Here is a 20,124-nt window from a genome sequence, read left to right on the forward strand (position 1 = left end):
GTACAGCTAATCCCCATACAGCCACAGCAATGACTATAGGAACCAGTTCCTAAACCACGGTGTGTCCTGGTATGCTCCACACCCCCAATTACCTAATGCGTCCGACGTCAGGGTGTCTTGTGGTGGTACACACACAAGCATGCGCACGTACGCACACTTTTCGGAAAACAATTTCATTTAAACTAGGCATGTACATAGTGTGCACCCTTTTTTTGTTTAGACATGTTTGCTGTATGTTGTTAGTGAGTACATTCAAACGCAAAACACAATTTTGCTGAAGAACAGTTTCAAGTTGTTATTGTATTTTGATATTTGTGTGATACCCAGCTTAAATAATTTTTTGCACCTACACATGTATTTATACAGGCACAGCACCCACCCCTCCAATCACTGATATTGATATTGAAATGAATAATATCACTATATCATGGACTATAACAGATTATGATCCTGGTAATGTGTGTGGAACAGTGTTGTACAGAGTGAAAATATCAGGACTAGACTTTAATGGGATGGACACAACTAGTGCAGACATGTACACATTTACTGGACTCACTCCCAATACTAATTACACTATCACTGTAACTCCTTACAACAATGCTGGAGATGGAACACCTGCTAGTATTGAGATGATGACCATGCCAACAGGTAAGAGTTGTGTTGCATGCACTTTGTTCCTAATAGTAGTTTAGTAACATTAGATGAGCTGAAATTTTGATAGTCTAGTAATATATTGAGGTCTTATGTAGGTTCTGAACTAATTATACGTACAATGCCCATTTGTTATAGCTGGCGTACTTATTGAAGTACACGTATTTATAATCTCTACTAGTGTAGCTACTACATATGGGACCAGATTTCGTATAACCAGGCTTCCACACACACAAAATCAAACTTACGTTTTTACCAGAAATGGATTACTGGTCTAATACACTATCATATTCCACACTGTGCTTCCTTCAGGACTGGCAAGTCTGGTTTCTGTAGCAGCTTTCTTCCGACCCTGTCAAAGCCATGAGTGGGAGATTGGTGCCATTAAATGGCCATGGCTTTGTGACAATGGTGTGTAGTGAGCTGGGACTTTACAGAGAGCTCGCCAATAGTGTTCTCAGTCAATTTGGAGTGATTTGAGGGCCATGGAGGGCCAAGGAGAGCCCAAACTTGGCCTCTGGATTCCATTCGTCTTCTCACTTCATTTTATACCCCTATATTAAGCCCACCCACCACCCCCCCCACCCTCCCACCCTATTACTACCACCTGTGATATTATAACCCACTCGAAGAAAGCTGCCCAAAACAGGGAAAATTTTGGGTATCAGAAATTTATACACCCACTCAGTGATAGCTGGTAAATAGACAAATAATTGGTGCAAATTTAGTTTGCACAGCTGTAGGCACTGGGAAGTTATTACGCAATGATTACTTAAAATCTCCATATCTCCTAACAAAGCTTTGTGCATCGAAGCCTGGTTTTGTCAAATTCAGTCACATATGTGACCGGATCTGCGAAAACCCGACGCAATAGAGCATTTTTTGAATTCCTGTTTTTAAAATAATTATGATCTGCTTAGCTAAGTACACCTTCTGGCAAAGTTTCAGCCTTATAAGCCAATAACTTTTGGAATTACAGCCCTACAAAGTAGCAACAACAGAAAAATCGATTTGTACAGCAAGTATAGGGAAAATAAATTACAGGTGCTCACTGAAACGGTTGTAACTTACGCATGGATTGATGTACTGGGTTGAAATTTCACCATCGTGTTCACCATGGATAGAGAAATCATTTACTAGGTTAGTTAGTCCTTCTATCACCTTTTGTCACTACATACAAAGGCGAAATTCATGAAGAAAAATCAATCTCGTACAATCACTTCAATGTGACGTAAACAAATGCTCATAACTTGCGTATCTTTGGGTCTACTGCAACGAAACAAGGATTTTCCAACTCCTCTTGAGTAGGCAAATAAGATGATAACCAGGTTTTCATTGTTAGTCCCTTCCTTCACTAAGAAAGAGGCGTTCGAAAAATTTACAATTTTTTTCAATAATATGCAAATATTTCATCCATTGTTTTCAATGCTTTATACTAGAAATTTAGGCTTGCACGATTGTGTCAGGTTTTCGCAGATCCGGTCACATATACAATCTGTCACCTAAATGGTTTTTGTACTTTTGTAGCTTAGCACACAAAGTTCTTGAATAGCATGTTTTTTATTTCACACCTGAAGATATATTGTTTCCCAATTCCTCTACAAAGTATAATGTAACTGCATGGCTACTAGCCAGACTATGCTCTTTTTAACAGTACAAGGAGAGCTGTTTATCCTCAAATGCTCCTTCCTCTATTAAGAGTAGCAAATCTCTATGTGTGAACGATTGGTTATTTGATATTATGTTTCAGTTATACAAGCAACTGTCCTCCATAATTGATTCTCCACTGTAATCACAAGACGACAGCTGGTGTTGTTCACTAGAATTTAGTTGCACAAGCTGGTCTATTAACAAAGTTACAAATAATGAATAATGTTGCTTACAGTTAATAACAGTAGCAGCAGTCAGATTGAGCCAAGCCCCATCTTTGTAGCTTGTTTCAATCGTAAGTTATGATTGATTATCTAAGCGCCTGTAATTTATATACCGTATTGTTGCTGTACAAATCAAGTTCATTCCTGTTCCAACTGTCAATCGTTATAACTCCAAGACCATTCATCACAAAAGACTGAAACTTTGGCTGTCCACTGTTTTGTTACTATAGCTTACAGGGATGCAATAAAATGGATTTCGAGAAATGTGCAAAAACAGCTGGTTTTTGCTCAGCCAGTCACATATAGGGTTGTTCTTTTAACGCTTTGAAGTGCTGTACTTTGGTTATTGCATTTATTTGCACTCACCTATTGCCAGTGTTGGGAGTAACGCGTTACTTACGTACCGCGTTACGTAATATTATTACTTTTGTGGTAACAAAGTAATATAACGAAATACACTATGAAAACAGGTAATATAACGCAAGATACTTTACTTGCAAATGTAACGCGTTACCTAAGTAATATAATTACTGTAACGAGTCTAATATTATGTAATATTATTACTAAAAGTAACGAAGTTACTAATCTCGTTAGTAATCCTCTGAGTAACGTCTGACCACAACGAAGTAACGAGGCCTACTGAATGAAGCTTATTCACTAGCTTCTAACTTATAACCAAGATTTGCACATTGTCCAACAACGCAATCATGTCACATGATAAGGTGGTAGTTTCACACGTGACAGCTTAAGGCTGTGGACACAAAGTAATATAATATGTAATATTATTACAGTTACTTTATTTTATGGGTAATATGTAACTGTAACGAAATAGTTCAGTTGCAAGTAATATGTAATATGTAACTAGTTACTTTTACAAAGTAACTTTCCCAACACTGCCTATTGCAACATCAAGATAGGATGTGTACATTACAACTACAAATGATGCTGTTATGTACAGACAGCCTTGCCTGTGTATGCCTAACAATGTATTGGTGTTTGTTACAGTACCATTACCTCCTACTGATGTTCAGCTAAATTTGAAGTTTGATAAAAGAACACCAAACATTAGTGCATCATGGATGGTGAGTTATAGTTTTGTTGTATATATTGTATAGACAAACTGTACAGTGATTTTCAACTTGTTCCCCTGAGCGGTTTGTCTGAGGTGTAGCAAGTAATTGTTTGTAGTAGCAAATCTTGATCTTGTAATTGTTACATACTGTTGGTTTTTGTGCTGTATTTTCATAGTCTTTAGTTCAATTTCAAACTACCAAAGGTTTCAGCTTTAATAGCTAACCCATACACATACCAATTTTCAGCTTCTTGTTATAAGTGGTTTGTCTTGTAAGCGCGACAACATACAGAGGTATTAGTGATATTTTCCGTTAATAACTTTGTGACCTTTAATTGTACAAGTACACAGAAAAATTTGGAATTTTCAACTAGAGTAGGGACCATAGCACATCGCTAAAAAGTACTGAAATAAGTCAGAGTAGTCCATGATATTAAATCACAGTAAAACAATAAGAAGTGTTATATCCCTACTGTGCATTTCCATTACAGTATCTTGAGCACAGTAGGGATATAACACTTCTTATTGTTTTACTGTGATTTAATATCGTGCACTACTCCAGCTTGTTTCAGTACTTTTAGCGATGTGCTATGGTCCCTACTCTAGTTGAAAATTCCAAATTTTTCTATGTACTTGTTTGTTAACTTTTTTTGTAAATAATTATTTCTGAACCCATGCATACTACATCTGAAATAGCAACGTGCACCCCAATTATCGTCTAAAAAGTGAAGTATCCATTACGCTTCGTTGTCAGCTATGTTCATTACGCTTCATTGTCAGCTATGTTCAACACATTACGCAGCATTTTGAATCAAGAACTGTTCGAAAAGTACCTCTGCAATCCATGCATACTGAAAGAAATGATGCCACTCCCCCCAGTTATATCAATTTATTGTCTGAAAAGTAAAGTATCCATTACGCTTCTTTGTCGGCTATGTTCAGCCTGTTACACAGCAGTACGAATCAAGAACTGTTTGAAAAGCAACTCTGCTATCAAAATAGCCACTATAAAAAATACGGACAATTTCCGTTATGAAAGGAAGCCATCACATGCTACCGCCAAATCAACACTTTTCGCTGTCAGCAAAGATGAATGGGACACAAAGGAGGACACCGGTAAGTCCATGAAGAATGCACTGCACGTACTGCGGTATGCCAAAAGGCACCTGTCGAGCTGAAGCGACGTCAAACAGTGAAAAATCAAGCCCATATCCTTAGCAGTTATTGAGTTACGTTTGTCTGAAGGCATCAGTCAGTTACTCAGTCAGTCAGTAGAAAATCCCGTTAAATATATATATATATATATATTTAAATTCCGTAGCAACTTGTTGAAAGTGTTTCGGGTTGATTTGAAAACTTGTTTGGGCTTAGTTTTACCTAACCAATACTGCCTCATCATCGTCAGGGAAAATTGAGGCTGATTTTTTGGTGATGTTATCCCGTGGGCCACGCCTACTCCTTTGTGGTCCCCTACTTTACAGTGCTATCATACTGTATGATTTCAACTCATCTTATTGCCGAAAATTACCTTTAAAGCTGCCTTACGTGTGCCGAATTTTAACAACAGGTTTGCAATTTATCACTGATTTTGTAAGTATGCAAAAAATCACAAAGAAATTAAGCTAATTTTTGAAGGCTCACATCTTTGAAATGCTTGAAGTAATTTTGCTAAAGGTTTGTATGTTGACTGTATACTTAAAAGTAGAGGGCATTTCTACAGTAAAAAATCATCTTATTTCAAAAAGACAGCACAGAGATATATGTATGTATGCATGAAAATTGTATTATTATTGTTCTTCCTTTCAATAACACGCACTGGCTCCTTTGGCTGTATGACAGTGTCTTGATACCTACTATTAAGTACTTTCATTTTTAATGATAAACAACATAAATATTTACGAATTCACAAATCTTTAACTCTGAATAGTAAATAACTAGCTAGAAACTGCTGCATTCATGGGGAAAACGTCAAGACCTTGCAAAAATCATTAAACTTTTCATCCCTGAAATGACCTGAGATTTGTGCATAAATACTTAAATACATGAATATATATATATATATATATATATATATAAGACAGCTGGGTTTGCTGTAAACCAGTTGGATCACCAACATTCCAAAATACTGTGGTAGGATTAGCTGCCTAAAATGTGTTAGTGTTACTAAAGACCTTGTTCTAAGGCCAATAAAAGGGCAATGTCTTCATCATAACCAGAAGAATAAACTACACTGCTATGTTTGTAGTACGCTAGTAGCAGCATACTGTAGCTCTATAGCTATCCAACTCTTTATAGCGACAGTACAATGAAAACTTTGTCATTATCACACAATATACACAGGTTTGTCCACATGAGCTATTTTACATTAATACTCTATATCCTAATATTCACCATGTGTTATAATGACCTTACTGTACATCTGTCATCCTACATACAGTAGACCCTCAGTTATCTGACCTTGTTTATCCAAAATTGGAAATGATTGTTCTTCTATTAGAGTATTTTGAGTAATAGTGTATGTTCTTTTCAACACAAATGTATGAGTTCAGTTATTCAAATAATTCACTTATCTAAATACTTTTACCATCGCCCTGAGACCATTGGGGTTCTGATAACCAATGGTCCGTTTAGTGTATGTACTATACATGTACGTACATACTACAGTGTTATGATAATATATACCTTTATGTACAGTCAAATCCACTGCATGGCATCAATATTTTCAATTTGTTATACAGGCTCCACGATTGGAATCTACCATGACCGAAGTAGAGGAATACAATTTGACATTATATATTAATGGATCATCACAAGCTACCACAATTGTTCCAGCTAATACTACCATGGTTGATATCTTTAGTGTGTTTGGTCCAAACATTGCTAGAGAAAGATACACAAATTACTTACTCAGTGTAGCAGCTATTAACAGTGCTGGAATGGGAGAATTCAGACAATCTGAAGTAGGTAAGTTGGGATATTTACATCCTTATTTATCTGAACTGACCTCTTACAAATCTGTACAGAGCAGTAAGGGATAAAGAGATTATTTGCATTACACTGTATGCACTTCATATGTTTTATGTGCTCACCTGTAGTCACAAGGTACATACAAGGAGGTGAACCTACATCAGGTGTAGGGATGATCACTATATCCTGTATTCCTGCATCATCTGTACCACCTGTGAGATGTACTGCCAATTATATGTGTGGCAATGAATCAGCAAAAATTGTGAACAACCTTAATGATCCCTTTATCATCGAGACCACTCAAGCATGCAACATCAATATTACGGTGGTATCAGGATTAGATACGCTGGACCAAGAAACTTACACTAACGTTGTACCAGACGTACAACGCACTATTACCACTGCTACCATTACAATTCCAGGACCAACCCCTACCATGCCTGCTGCTCGTAAGCACTATGTAGTGTACATACTGTGTGGATGTATGTGCACATATACTGTACAGTGTGTAGGGATAACGTTTTTATTGTTTTACAAATTCCACAAAACTTGATATTGCATGCTCAATGCTTATTGTGTATTATAGCTATTTTTGAAGAAAGGTTTAACACCTAAAGTCTGTGGTACGTTGCATACAGTATATGATGGTCATTACAGTACTTATTAGTGGAATACAGATATTTATATGGTAACAACCACTTACAGCTTTGATTCATAATTAGTAGTGTCTCTTCTGTTTTGTTTATTGGGCCAAAATTTGCTGACCTTAAGTACATGTAAGTGGCTACAGGTCACTTCACAAATGACGCATGAATTATTGTGTCTAGGTTGTGGGTATATTTTCACAATGATCATATCAAATATTTGACTGAATCTGGGATTATCGACCATATCAGCAGATTGGATTTTTCACCAAGATCACAAAGCTACATGAATAAACTATCTAATTTAACAACCAAATTAAGCTAGACTTGAGTGCTCTGGTTTTGCTGGCTGCTTTTCCCAAGCCAAGTGGCAATCCGTACATGTGGTGTGGGGCCTTAATGGAACTCTGGTCAGCTTGGGGATGGCTGTAGGTGGTTATGTTGTACTTTGCATGGAAGGATCAAAGCGATGCCGCATATCATTGTCCATACATAGTTGCATAACTGTACTGTATGAGTCATACAGAACAGTTATGTGGGATACACAGAGAATTTATTTAAGGAATTTTCTGTAAACAACACACTGTAAATCGCTAAAAGCAGCCAAATTAATCCTACAAGTTTGTTCTACGGCTAGAAATAGATTGTATAAACACTTGCTGATCATCTGATCGCGAAGCTTTTTAAACACGACTCCACTAAGACAGCACGATTGATCACATGCGTGACATTATAAATTGCTAAAGCCAAACTAATCATATAAGCTCATTCTATGACTAGAAATAGATTAGTTAAACACTTACTAATACCGTTATCACCGAAAATCACAGAAGTTTCAGTACTAGAGAAAATTGCTCTGAGCCAGATGACCAGGAAGTACAATATAACACTTAAAGCACTGCCTATGCTTGTGTGTATGAAAAATACAGCACTCGGGGGGATGTCTCAAGGAAAATACAGCACTCGGCTACAACTCATGCTATATTAGCCTCTTGACATGCCCCCTCATGCTATATTTTCCATACACACATTAGGGTTGAGACGAAGTATTCGAATAATCCGAAGCTTCGAAGCTGATAGAGGCTTCGGATCTGCCAATGCCCATTCGAATATTCGCACGCTTATATATACGCATGCGCACTGCACACAATGCATCCTTTTGTTTAGGAAAAAAATGGCGTCAGACGATAAGGACGGTGCAGTTGGAAATAAAATAGTCTCGGATGTGTGGAAGTTTTACACGAAACTTCACGACCGTAGGAAAGCCGTATGCACTATTTGTAAGAAAGAATTCGCCTATTTAGGTGGTACAACAAACCTCCGGAATCACCTCGCATCGAAGCACTCGACGCTTTACTGTCCAGACAATGAGATGACCATGACAGAGAACAGGAAGACGTCTACCCTTGATGGATTTGTAAGACCTGCAAAATGCAGTGAAGCACGTGCAAAGAATATAAGCGACCGAGTGACTAATATGATTGTTCAAGACCTACGCCCCATTCGAACTGTTGAATGTGATGGTTTTCGTAACTTGATGAAGTTCTTGGAGCCGGGGTATGTCTTACCAAGCAGAAAACAATTTACCGCTGATATCAACCTTAAACACGCAACTTACAAAAACCATCTGAAAGAAAAGCTACGTGAGGAAGCAGTGTTTATATCGTTAACTACAGATTTATGGACAAGCATCGCTACAGAAAGTTACATCACTGTAACAGCACATTACATTGATAACAACTGGGTGCTACAAGCTTTTGTATTGGAAACCTTACCTTTCCCAGAGCGGCACACAGGGATAAACATCGCACAAAAGTTGAAAGAAATGGTGGGAGAATGGGAGATTTTGGATACTGTCAGGATGGTTAGTCATGACCAGGGTTCCAACATGAAGGCTGCCATGGAAATTTTGCATAATGAACTAAATTGGCAGAACTTACATTGTACTGCTCACTGCCTTCAACTCTGTATTCTAGCTGGGTTTAAAATTAACTCCATTGACAGGCTACTTGCTGCTGCGAAAAAGATAGTTACACACTTTCACCACAGTGTGGTAGCTTCTGAAGCTCTTAAACAGAAACAAATTGAAATGAACATGCCTGGTAAAAAATTAATCAACAGTTGTGTCACTCGATGGAACTCAACATATGAGATGTTAGATCGCCTGTTGAAACTCCGGTGGCCTGTAACTGCTGTTCTTTCGGATAGTAAGGTAACAAAACCCAGTGACAGGTACTTGGATTTAAAATCTGAGCAATGGAAACTAGTCGAAGAATTAGTAGAGGTTTTAGAAAACTTTAGTACAGCAACAACTTTTTTGAGTTATGAGGAGAATGTGTCAATGTCAGCTGCGTTTCCAATATTACATGGTATCATTGACCAGCTAGTGCCAGACGTATCAGATTCTGGTGTAATCAAGCAATTCAAAGAAATTGTATCATCAGAGATCTTTGAGAGGTTTGAACTCAATTCTCTTCATGCTGCACACCCAATGTTATTGACAGCTATCATTGACCCTAGATTTAAAAATCTCACCTTGGGTAGATACACAGAAAGTGAACAAGACTCCCTAAAGAAAGGAATCATAGAGCTGATGGAGATGTATAAAGTATATGAAGAGCATGAGCATGGTTCACAAACTTCACATGAGCCTTCTCCATCTGATGTAAAGCGACCAAAGAGATTGACTGCTTTAGACAAACTCCTTGGTGAGGAAGCAGCAGTGGCAGAACCCTCCCTCAGCTCAGAGTTGGAAAAGTATTTGACTGAACCTCCTCCACCTAGACGAGACAATCCACTCGTATGGTGGCAATTGAATGCTGGTCGCTTTAAAGTTGTGTCATATGTGGCTAGACGACTACTGTGCGTACCAGCTACTACCACCTCTTCAGAAAGAGTATTCTCTATAGCAGGTTTGACAGTCACTAAGTTAAGAAGTAATTTAAAACCAAAAAATGTTGATGCATTAATTTTTTTGAACAAAAACTTATCCAAGTTATAAATACATTAACTATTCAACTTATATAATTTACTGTTTTGTGTGAACTATTCAAACTGTTCTTTCGTCAAGTGTTTTTGTATAAACTATTCAACTGTTTTTTATATATTAACTCTTTTGTATTAACTACAGTATTCCTATTAAACTATTAAGTGTATTCATATTATACTTATATGACTATACTGATGCAGTTGTCATAAAAACTTCTGTTTGTAGCTATGACATACAGTACTAGTAATACTCTTAAATAAACTTGCATCCTGCAGACTCCAGAAGTCCTGTAATTGAATATATGCATACATTGTTACAATATAACAGTATACTCAATTGCAAGAAGCTTCGAAGCTTCGGTAGTTGTCTTCCAAGAAGCTTCGAAGTGCCACTTGAGATATTCGTTTCAACCCTAACACACATGTGGCAGTGCTTTAACTATAACGTACAGCTCTGTGGTGTTGAGTAAATACCTGTTCCTTTCATTTTAGCCAGTTTTAAGACGTGAATAGCCCATAACTTGGCCCAATTCATCCCTACGCCTTCCTTGTCAATTTTTCAGCCTCTCCTTCCAGGCCCCCACCCCTCCCCTTTTGGAGCTCACCTGATACAGTCAACCTTGGTTTAAAAACCATCCAAAATGACAGGAAAGTTAGCTGCACAGTGGATCCTCTGGAAGGTAAGGAATTGGTGTAAAGCATGTGAAAATTTGGTACACATAGCTTCAACCATTGGTGAGCTACAACATACTAAGCCTGGCATTTCTCGATATTTTTAAATAGGCGATAAGACTGGTTTTCCCAGACTGGGTCACATATTTGGATTAATTTTATTCTAAAACTGTTTAACTTATTTTGAAAGACTTGCTACAGATTGTTACAGGTCTCCTGCAGATTTTTAAAGACTTATATGTATACATAGACTTGTAGCTGTCCTTTCTTGATTTAGCATTTTGCTGTGAAATTGTACTGTTAAATTTTGCATTAGCAGTGGAGAGAATTTCTCCTATTGTTACAAAAAAGTTTTTTATTGTTATACATTGATGAGATGGATTAAAATATTAATAGTTATTGTTAACAGTAATTTTTAGGCTGCTACAAATACATATGTGACCATCTCAGCAAAAACCCGAATTGTTCACACAACCTTTTATTTTCTTAGCATTATCTGCAGTGTCCAAGGAATGGATCACCAAAGTTTCAGTCGTCTGTGGTGAGAGTAGTTTTGGAATTATAGCACTAGACGGTAGGAAAAGCGAACAGTGACTATGCTGACAATAAACTACAGGCACTTACTTTTGCAGCCATACCTTTTGTTTGCATTAGTCTACAGCATTGCAATTGGCTTAAAGTGTTCACCATGGATTAGCACATCAGCCAAGATATAGTGGTAGCCCTGTAGTCACTTGCGTATATGGGTATAAAGGCAGTTTAGTTGAAGAAGTGACAACAATCTTGTTACATTTACCGCATTGTAACATTGTAAACAAACACACACGACACGCATACCTTGGGGGCTACAGAAACAAAACAAAAATTTTTCGAACTCTTTACTGTATGTGCAGACAAATAAGATGGTATATAGTTTTAATTGATTTGAATCTTCCTACTCCAAGCAATGACCCAATAAAAAACATATTTTTCTTTGTAGCATGTGCAATTTCATGAATTTTTTTTAAATCTAGTTTTTCTCAATACACACGCTTGTGCGAACAAGTCGAGTTTTTGCTGAGACCCTAACATATATTTTTGATTTCTAGTTGTTGTAAACAATTACACATCAATATTACTTTGTGATGTGAATCGCTACAGCTGCACACACTATTTTTGTTCTCACTTTTACAGAGCCCAGCATGCCAGATGATGACAATGATGATACAGGATCTATTGTCGGTGCTGTCATTGGAGCACTTGCTTGTGTGGGACTGATAGTACTCATCATATTGTGTATATGCTGGTGTAGATACAGGAGGAGGAGAAAACTAGCACTGATCCCTTGTGCTATCAAGTGTTCTTGTTGTGCATGTCTTCTGTGTGCTTACTGTGCTAAGAAGAGAAGTGAGAAATAGTGCATGTGTGCACTGCACACATAGGACACCTGCTGTATTTAGAGTAGACACCTTGGTTATCCAGCCCCACTTGTTTGTTTATCTGATGTTCATCTGATTATTTTAGCCCTTGATATTTGTATTAGAGTAATTGAACATAGCTAGCTATCAATATACAGACGAGTCTTAAACTAAGCCAAGTCTCTATTGTATGTATGTGAGCGGTAATGTGTAATACTCTTCATTAAAAGGTCACCATAATACTTACCAAATTAGGTCATCAATTTCACATGCCATCTCTATACAGGTGGCTCTATGAAACCCATGACAGCCAGCAATGATAAGACTGAGTGAGTTGATTTGCATTTAAGCGCTCATGTAAATATGATACGGTTATTGGAATGCAAACAATTTTGTGTTGATACACTGTGTGTATGTACTGTATGTGTAGATTCATGTGTGAGTGTACTGTATAGATACAGTGGAACCTGTCACCTTTGGCTTTAATAGGTAGGCTAGACAGATGGATTAGTGTGCACATGAATTCTTCACTTAGGGATTTCAAATTTTCCTTAATTGGGGAAACCCCTATAAACAGGTGGCCACTAAGACAGGTTTCACTGTATTTATACCCAAGCTAAATAGAGTACAGCAGACTCTCAGTTATCCAAACCCCAACGTATCTCAGGCAATGGTAAAGTAAGTAATCGTTTGGATAACTGAAACCTATTCAGGTCTTATTGAAATACTCTAATAGAACATACACTTGTACTCAGAATACTGTAATAGAACATTCTTTTCCCATTTAGGATAATGAGGGTCTACTGTATTACAGTACATTTACAATGATGGTATTGTGTTTACTATACTATAGTACTGGTAATTCCAACTCAAGTGGAAATAGTCCTGACTCCCCCAAAAGCACTGATGCATTTGTGGTAAACTACAAGAAGGAAAATATAGTGAGTATGAGCAGGGCTGAGCAATAGTATCGATAGTGCGATATATTGTGATATCGTTATCACAATAGTAAGGATATCACTATCGTGATAGTTATGATAAACTCAGATCTGCATTAAAATGGTATTAACAACCCTTATATACTGTTTTACAGTTCAGCTTTCTTACAAAGGAGTGGCCTGTAAAAGCTTTACCAGAAGTCCATATTCATTGGCCACCCACGCAGTTAATTAACATGTCCTGTACATGCAAAATAACTTTCTATATGACCACAAATCATAGCTATACAACTGAGACTTTGTTAAGAACAAAGTGTTTCATAAACTATCAGGATAATTAGTATTCACTATAACGATATTTAATAAGTAACTATTGTGATAGTAAAATTTTTACTATCACTCAGCACTAAGTATGAGTACAGTAATACCCTCTGGACAGGCTGGGTCACTTTTTTTTGTTAGAGGGATGTTCCAATTTCAAGGGTCTGAAGGTTAATATGTACACAATTGACACCATTGATATGTTTGTCCTGATACACATGTCTTCATAAAATAGCTCACCACAAAAAAATACATATTTAATACTGTAGTATATATATGATGCACATATGTGACCGGGCCTGCGAAAACAGGGCATGTGGGCACAAACTACACCCCAACACTCTACTGGTCATATCTCATTACTGGAAAAGTATATTTCCATTCTGTAACTTGCATCATTATGCCAATGAAATGCTTACTAAGTGCTGAAAATTGCAACACCATAGCATAATGGTACAAAACGTTATGAGTGATGAAAGTGTGAAAAAGTAGACAAAAATCATGTGCCCACATGCCCTATTATCGCAGGCCCGGTCACATATGATATGTGCATTTATGTGCTACATATGTGCTTGAGCTTAAATTTGTAATTTGCTACATATGTACACTAGAGTTCATAAAGCTATTGTCCATTTTTATATCATATGCAATACTGCTGTAAATATAGTATAAAATTTGTATGCACTACAGGACACATGTGAAGCACATCAATTGTAGAGCCGCAGGAAAGCCACATATGTAATAAATTCACTTATTTGTAATTAGGATATTTCAGAATTTATCTATAATTTGTTCAATTACTATGAATCAATGTACAACATTTTCATTGTATTTTGATATATGATACAAAATGACACTAAGTCATACATGCGTTAAGTCATCAGTATCAGTCAAATAATTCTGTTGCCCACTCTGGAAAATGATCTGGCTTGGGCCTAGCCAAATTTCCATCCATTCCAGCTTTTAAACGCGTGGCTTTTCCGTGGGCTGTTCTCTTTTGCTGTAGTTTTCTGTCGAGGCTATCCATCATATCTTGACACTCTCGATTACGCCATGAAAGTCTATGGCATATCAAGTGTTTTTTGCTGGTTTTCTCCTTGGAATTTCATCGTCACTCCCACTTTCATTAGTCTCCTCTTCATCTCTGTGGCTGAATCTTCTGAAGACATAAATCTGGTTTCAACACTTTAGGACTCTTTTCTTAGTCTCGTCATCAATGGATCTTGAATCTTCCAAAGCCTTAAGTTGTGCATGTGTTTTCTATAACAACATATAAACAATCATGTTTACTATAATGTAAACTCACATTATGATGTTATTGTCGCTTCTGAGACTCTTTTTTAACACCTGTTCTTTTCTTGCCCTCTGTTGTGCATGCTGGCCCCTCTTTGACTTAAAGCACCTGTGCAATTCCAAAAAAAATTGTCTAGCACAAAACTATAAGCCTCACATTTGACAATCAAAGAATAACTTTCTCATCTTTATTGACAGCCATCACAATCTGTATAAGGCCACATAAAATTATTTATTAGATCATCATCAACCTGACTTCCTGTTCTTAATGCGGCAGGTGAGTATTTATAATTTATTAAAAAAAAATTTTTTTTACAAAATTAAATTTTTTTGTCAGACTAATTAGTGTTTAATTTAATCCAAATACATTTTTATGAAGAATAACACATACAAGGTTCTATATAAAGACTGTTAACTTTTGTGCCTTTTACTACTTGGACCACTTGCAGATACTGCTCGTTTCCTCTTCAATATAGGAGGTCTTTTACTGGCTATGCACTGATTACACATAGGATATTAAATTGCCGAGAGTAGACACTGCTTCCCCCACGAAACATCTAAGGAAATGTGTACAAATTCTGTTACTCTCTTATCACGGCCGATTTCACACTCAATCGATGCAGTCGAAAATGTGTCAGAAAGCAGAAAGAGATTATCGATCTGTCCAGCAGAAAAATCATTGAACAAATCCAGCAAAGTACCTTGTTCTGCCACCTGACAGCCAAACCATCTTTTCAAAACATGGCTGCCAGATCTTATAAGCACAGCAACCAACACCACTGAACAAAAAAAAATATTTATGCACGTGAGATTTACCCCTTAAAAATAATTTATTTGTCTCACAAAACTTGGTGCGGGCGGTGATGAGAATCTAATCATTAAATTTATGTGGCCTAAGCATCTTGTTTATTTCTTTATTTGCGATATCACCAAACCTGGAACAAATATATCACAAATGATGACACAAACACTTTATCTCATAGCAGCGTACTTAACAGAGTAATTCCATTCCACTTCTCCCTCCACTGTCTAAAGCCTGAGCAAGTATTTCATGAACTGAAGTTTTAGAAATATTAGCGTACATTATGAGTTCCAGTAAAGGGTCTATGGTTCCACGGCGTTGCTATTGTGAACATTGTGGAGAATCTGAACCTACTTATGAGAGGCACAAGGTAGAAATTTTTGATGTAACAACAAAGGAATGGAAAAAAAACAGCGTATGAGGAGACCGTACATGTATGTACCCACTAGCTATGTTATGTTATTATCAATTTTGTCAAAAGACCGGGTTGTACAAAAGGACAAGCCTGTAGGCGTACTTCCCACAAAAAGCACATACACACCAGAAATTACAAAAACAATGACATAAGCAAATACACCTGTAAAACAAAACTACTACAAGAACAAAAATAAATACTAACAAAACAAGAACATTAAGTATACAGAAGATTTAAAAAAGAAAACGACAGAGGGCTAAACGGAACAAGGGTGGCTGTTTAATTCGCAGGATGGTATGGGGTATGGTATTCCACAGAAATGGGCTGTTCACAAAGAAAGAGTAACGAAACGAATTGATAGACGATGTCACAGGCCGGAGAGATAGAGGGTGACACCTTGTGGGAGCTTGGGACAACTGAAAATGTTCACTAAATGGTAAGGAATTCCTGTGGTAGAGACTATCATGAATGCAACAAATAGTAGAGTAGTTGTGACGCTGTTGAATGGTAGGCCACTTTAATGCTTGGATGCATTCGTCAGAAGACTTACTCCAACACCGAGATGAAGGAATCCACCTACTATTGGAAGCCCAACGGGCAGCTCTACGCTGAACAGATTCCAGAGCATTGATGTTTTTAGCAGTATGAGGATGCCAAACTGGACTGGCATATTCCATAACGGGGCGGACAATGCATTTGTAAGCAGTAGATTTAATGGATGAAGGAGCATTGAACAGGCAGTGGCGAAGAAAATTGAGTGCTTTAGCTGAAACATATTTACAGTGTTCATTCCAAATCAGCTTTGTGTCAACTATAATGCCTAGGTATCGAATTACAAGATGGTGTAGAGTAACAGAAGAATCTAGATAGTATGAAGGTAAAATTGGGGAACACTTGTTGGAAATCACTATGCTATCACATTTAATTGGATTGAGACGCAAGAGCCACTTTTTTGCCCACTGAACTATACTTGAGAGATCAAACTGCAACAATTTAACATCATCAGGTGATGAGATTTCCTTGTAGATCGTGACATCATCAGCAAATAGTTTGACTTTGCCGTGAGATATAACAGAGGAAATGTCATTAATGAAAAGTAAAAAAAGAAGAGGGCCTAAGACTGAACCCTGGGGCACCCCTGAGGTAACCGGAAGCCATGAGGAAAACCTCCCATTAACTAGCCTACAAGATACCTCGCAAGCAGTGGCGTAGCCAGACTTTTCGCAATGGGTGGGCAAGCCATTTCCCATGCAACACACGTACACATGCCCATCTTCATATGGACATCAATATAACATTTTAAAAATGCATTATGTATCATCCTACACTACTGTATGCAAGATGACTAATATCAACGTAATAGAAGCGAACGCCTAGCTAGCTATTGGCCTTCTAACCTATTACATACATCTAGCTACATGTGTCTTAATACCAGACTACAAAGATTCTTGAATTAAAGCACGAGGCGCTCTATCACGTGATGACTATGCTCTGCCACTACAGTTATTAGCCTAGAAAAGTAGAAACAAAAAGAAAAGAATTGCTGACTGAACAAGTACTCCATACCATTTGAACTGAGCAGTATCCACACGGATAGATGGGTGCTAATTTCACAAATACCTCTAGACTGCTTTGCTTCCCGAGTTTTGACCACACCGATAGCTACCGTGATCACTTAATCCAAATGTAAACCGTCCAGCCCACTATAGTGAAACCAATTCTTTGTCCTTCACTCCTTGCCACAATGCTGCGCGGTTTTTTGTAATCACGTGATCTTGCTTCTATTTATTGCCTCCTCTATTTGTGCACAATCAAGTTACTCGTAGGGAAAATCCCTTGGATAACCCCATCTCTGTTTAGCCAAAAAGAAGGAAACCATCGGCGAAAATGGCACGGTGAGTGTTGTGCTATACTTATTCTTGTACAGTGACTAGTTAAGTAACTTTAGCAAAATCTCGAGCTATCCAGCCCACGTCTTTATAATTACTCTAGGAGCTGATGGTGGGGCAAAGAAATCTGATTCCCGGGCAATGCCCTGGCTTGCCCGGGTTTGGCTACGCCACTGCTCGCAAGATGCTGAAGATGACAAGATTATAACTGGTAGGTAAACAGAACGTAATATTGGCAGCTAATAGGGAAGTATGCAATGCAGAACAGGAAACTCTAATGGTATTTCGCCTTCACGGACACCGTCACAGTTCTCATAATACATTGGTTCTATTATTATTATTATTGGGGGTACAGGTAAGGAGGCAAAGTCTGTAAAAACCTGATCTAAACAATCAAACTACTACAAAAATAACTATACAATATCATACTGGTAATCATAATAAAATCTATCTAGGTGTGTCTTAAACAAATTGGTTGAATGAACATTAAATGAGTCATATGGGAGTCCATTCCAATCATTTATAATTCTTACTGAATAAAAGTGACGGCGTGGCAAGCAGGTAGCGTGTGGTTTGTAGATCTTTAAATCATGACCTCTTGTTATAGAAGATGATCGAAGGGTAAATAAAGATGAGCTATCCATGTCCAGCATGTTATGAAATAGTCTGTATGTGTAAATTAAGTCCCCTCTATGACGTCGATATCTGAGAGATGGTAAGTTTAGGTGGTTTAATCTGTCAGCATATTGCAAGTCTTTAATTTCGCTCACTAACTTGGTAGCTCTTCTTTGAATTTTTTCAACTGACTGCTGATCAAGTATGAACTGTGGACCCCATATAATATTTCCATATTCTAATATGGGACGAACAAAAGATTTGTACAGTTGGAGTAACACGTTGGTGCTCAAGTACTCAAACGATTTATTAATCACAGCTAGTATACGATTAGCTCTTGCAGTTACTATAGCAGTATGGTTATGAAACTTCAGAGAAGAGTCAACGATGATTCCCAAATCTTTGACTGACTCAGTAGATGTTATAACATTACCGTCAATACAATAATTTCCATAGGAGTGGGTGAGACCTAAATGCAAAACATAACACTTGCTAATATTAAAATTAAGCAACCAGGTTCTCGACCATTCAAACAATATATCAATATCCCGTTGAAGTTGTAAGTAATCGGCTTCACATCTAATTGATCGAAAGATCTTGGCATCATCAGCAAATAGTAAGATTGGGCTGTCCACAGATAACGGAATATCATTAACATATAACAGAAAGAGCAAGGGGCCAAGGACTGAACCTTGGGGAACCCCGCTAGAGACTGTGGACCAACCAGAGTGATCACCATTAAGCACAACTCATTGCCTTCTACCAGAAAGAAAATTCTGTACCCATCTTCTAGAAACGTTATTTCAAAAGACAGGGTTGCACCAAAAGGCTCAGCCTGTACAAGGGTACAGCAGTTGATGATGAAAGTTAAAGTTGACAAATCTGCACTTTCGTGCGTAGTTTTGGGGGAATGGAACAGTGAAGACAGTGGTTTAAACTAGTTGGCCACCTCAAAAATTCAACTGATTTGTGGAAGTTGGCATGACAATGCTGAAATGGATGCTGAAAACCTTGGAGTCTATAGTATTATAAAGGGAAAACAAGCATGCAACAGACCTAAGAAACTCCTTAACCAAATCAACAGCATATAGACTTTAGAAATGGAGAACAAAAAGAAAGTGATTGTAAGCGATTGAGCTTGCTGCTGGGTTGAAAGGGGTACAGTTGATTCAGGAAGATTTCTCACGAGTCACGACTGAGGTGTATATGGTGAAATTCCTAAAACTATTCAGAGATTGTTTAAAGACAAGCAAGATGTCTGAAGATATAGAAAAGTATTGTGATGTATGTAATTCACATTAGACCACAGTGTAATCTGTAGAAAGCTTGAAAAGAATTATGAGGTAGAATTTTTAGTAGATTCTAAAAAGGAATACTTGCATGTGCAATCCAGTGAATGGATAAATGCAATAGGCCGAGGTGGTCTAGTACACATTACTGACTCCTGCTTTCAGTTGTTTCTTGCAATAGAGACAGTTACTCGGTCAAACAATGAAAGCAACCAATGCTGTCATGGATGATACTTTTGTCAAACATCTAAACAATCTAGTCACTTCTGATAGTGACGTTCTATTCAATTGGACAAT

General features: G+C 37.5%; 1 protein-coding gene and 1 long non-coding RNA gene across 6 annotated transcripts in view; one reads left to right on the forward strand and one right to left on the reverse strand.

Moving 5' to 3' along the window:
* The window catches only part of LOC136266074 (protein sidekick-2-like), a 76,806-nt gene that overhangs the window by 21,964 nt on the left and 34,718 nt on the right, over nt 1–20,124 (forward strand). For all 4 annotated transcript variants that reach the window (XM_066061048.1, XM_066061041.1, XM_066061059.1 and 1 more), the window contains exons 4-10: nt 367–648; nt 3,531–3,607; nt 6,336–6,561; nt 6,693–7,013; nt 12,042–12,254; nt 12,552–12,594; nt 13,119–13,206. In XM_066061048.1, coding sequence (XP_065917120.1) covers nt 367–648; nt 3,531–3,607; nt 6,336–6,561; nt 6,693–7,013; nt 12,042–12,254; nt 12,552–12,594; nt 13,119–13,206 — 1,250 coding nt within the window. The remainder of the gene's footprint in view (nt 1–366; nt 649–3,530; nt 3,608–6,335; nt 6,562–6,692; nt 7,014–12,041; nt 12,255–12,551; nt 12,595–13,118; nt 13,207–20,124) is intronic.
* Nucleotides 14,284–17,934, reverse strand: LOC136266159 (uncharacterized). 2 transcript variants are annotated; one of them, XR_010705928.1, is made up of 4 exons: nt 15,809–17,934; nt 14,975–15,752; nt 14,831–14,926; nt 14,284–14,784 (listed from the first exon to the last, which is right to left on the reverse strand). It is a non-coding gene; the product is annotated as an uncharacterized lncRNA (long non-coding RNA). The 2 variants fall into 2 exon arrangements; XR_010705925.1 differs by having other exon boundaries at nt 14,831–15,752.

Source organism: Dysidea avara, chromosome 1 (assembly GCF_963678975.1).
Source record: "Dysidea avara chromosome 1, odDysAvar1.4, whole genome shotgun sequence".
NCBI classification, from domain to species: domain Eukaryota; kingdom Metazoa; phylum Porifera; class Demospongiae; order Dictyoceratida; family Dysideidae; genus Dysidea; species Dysidea avara.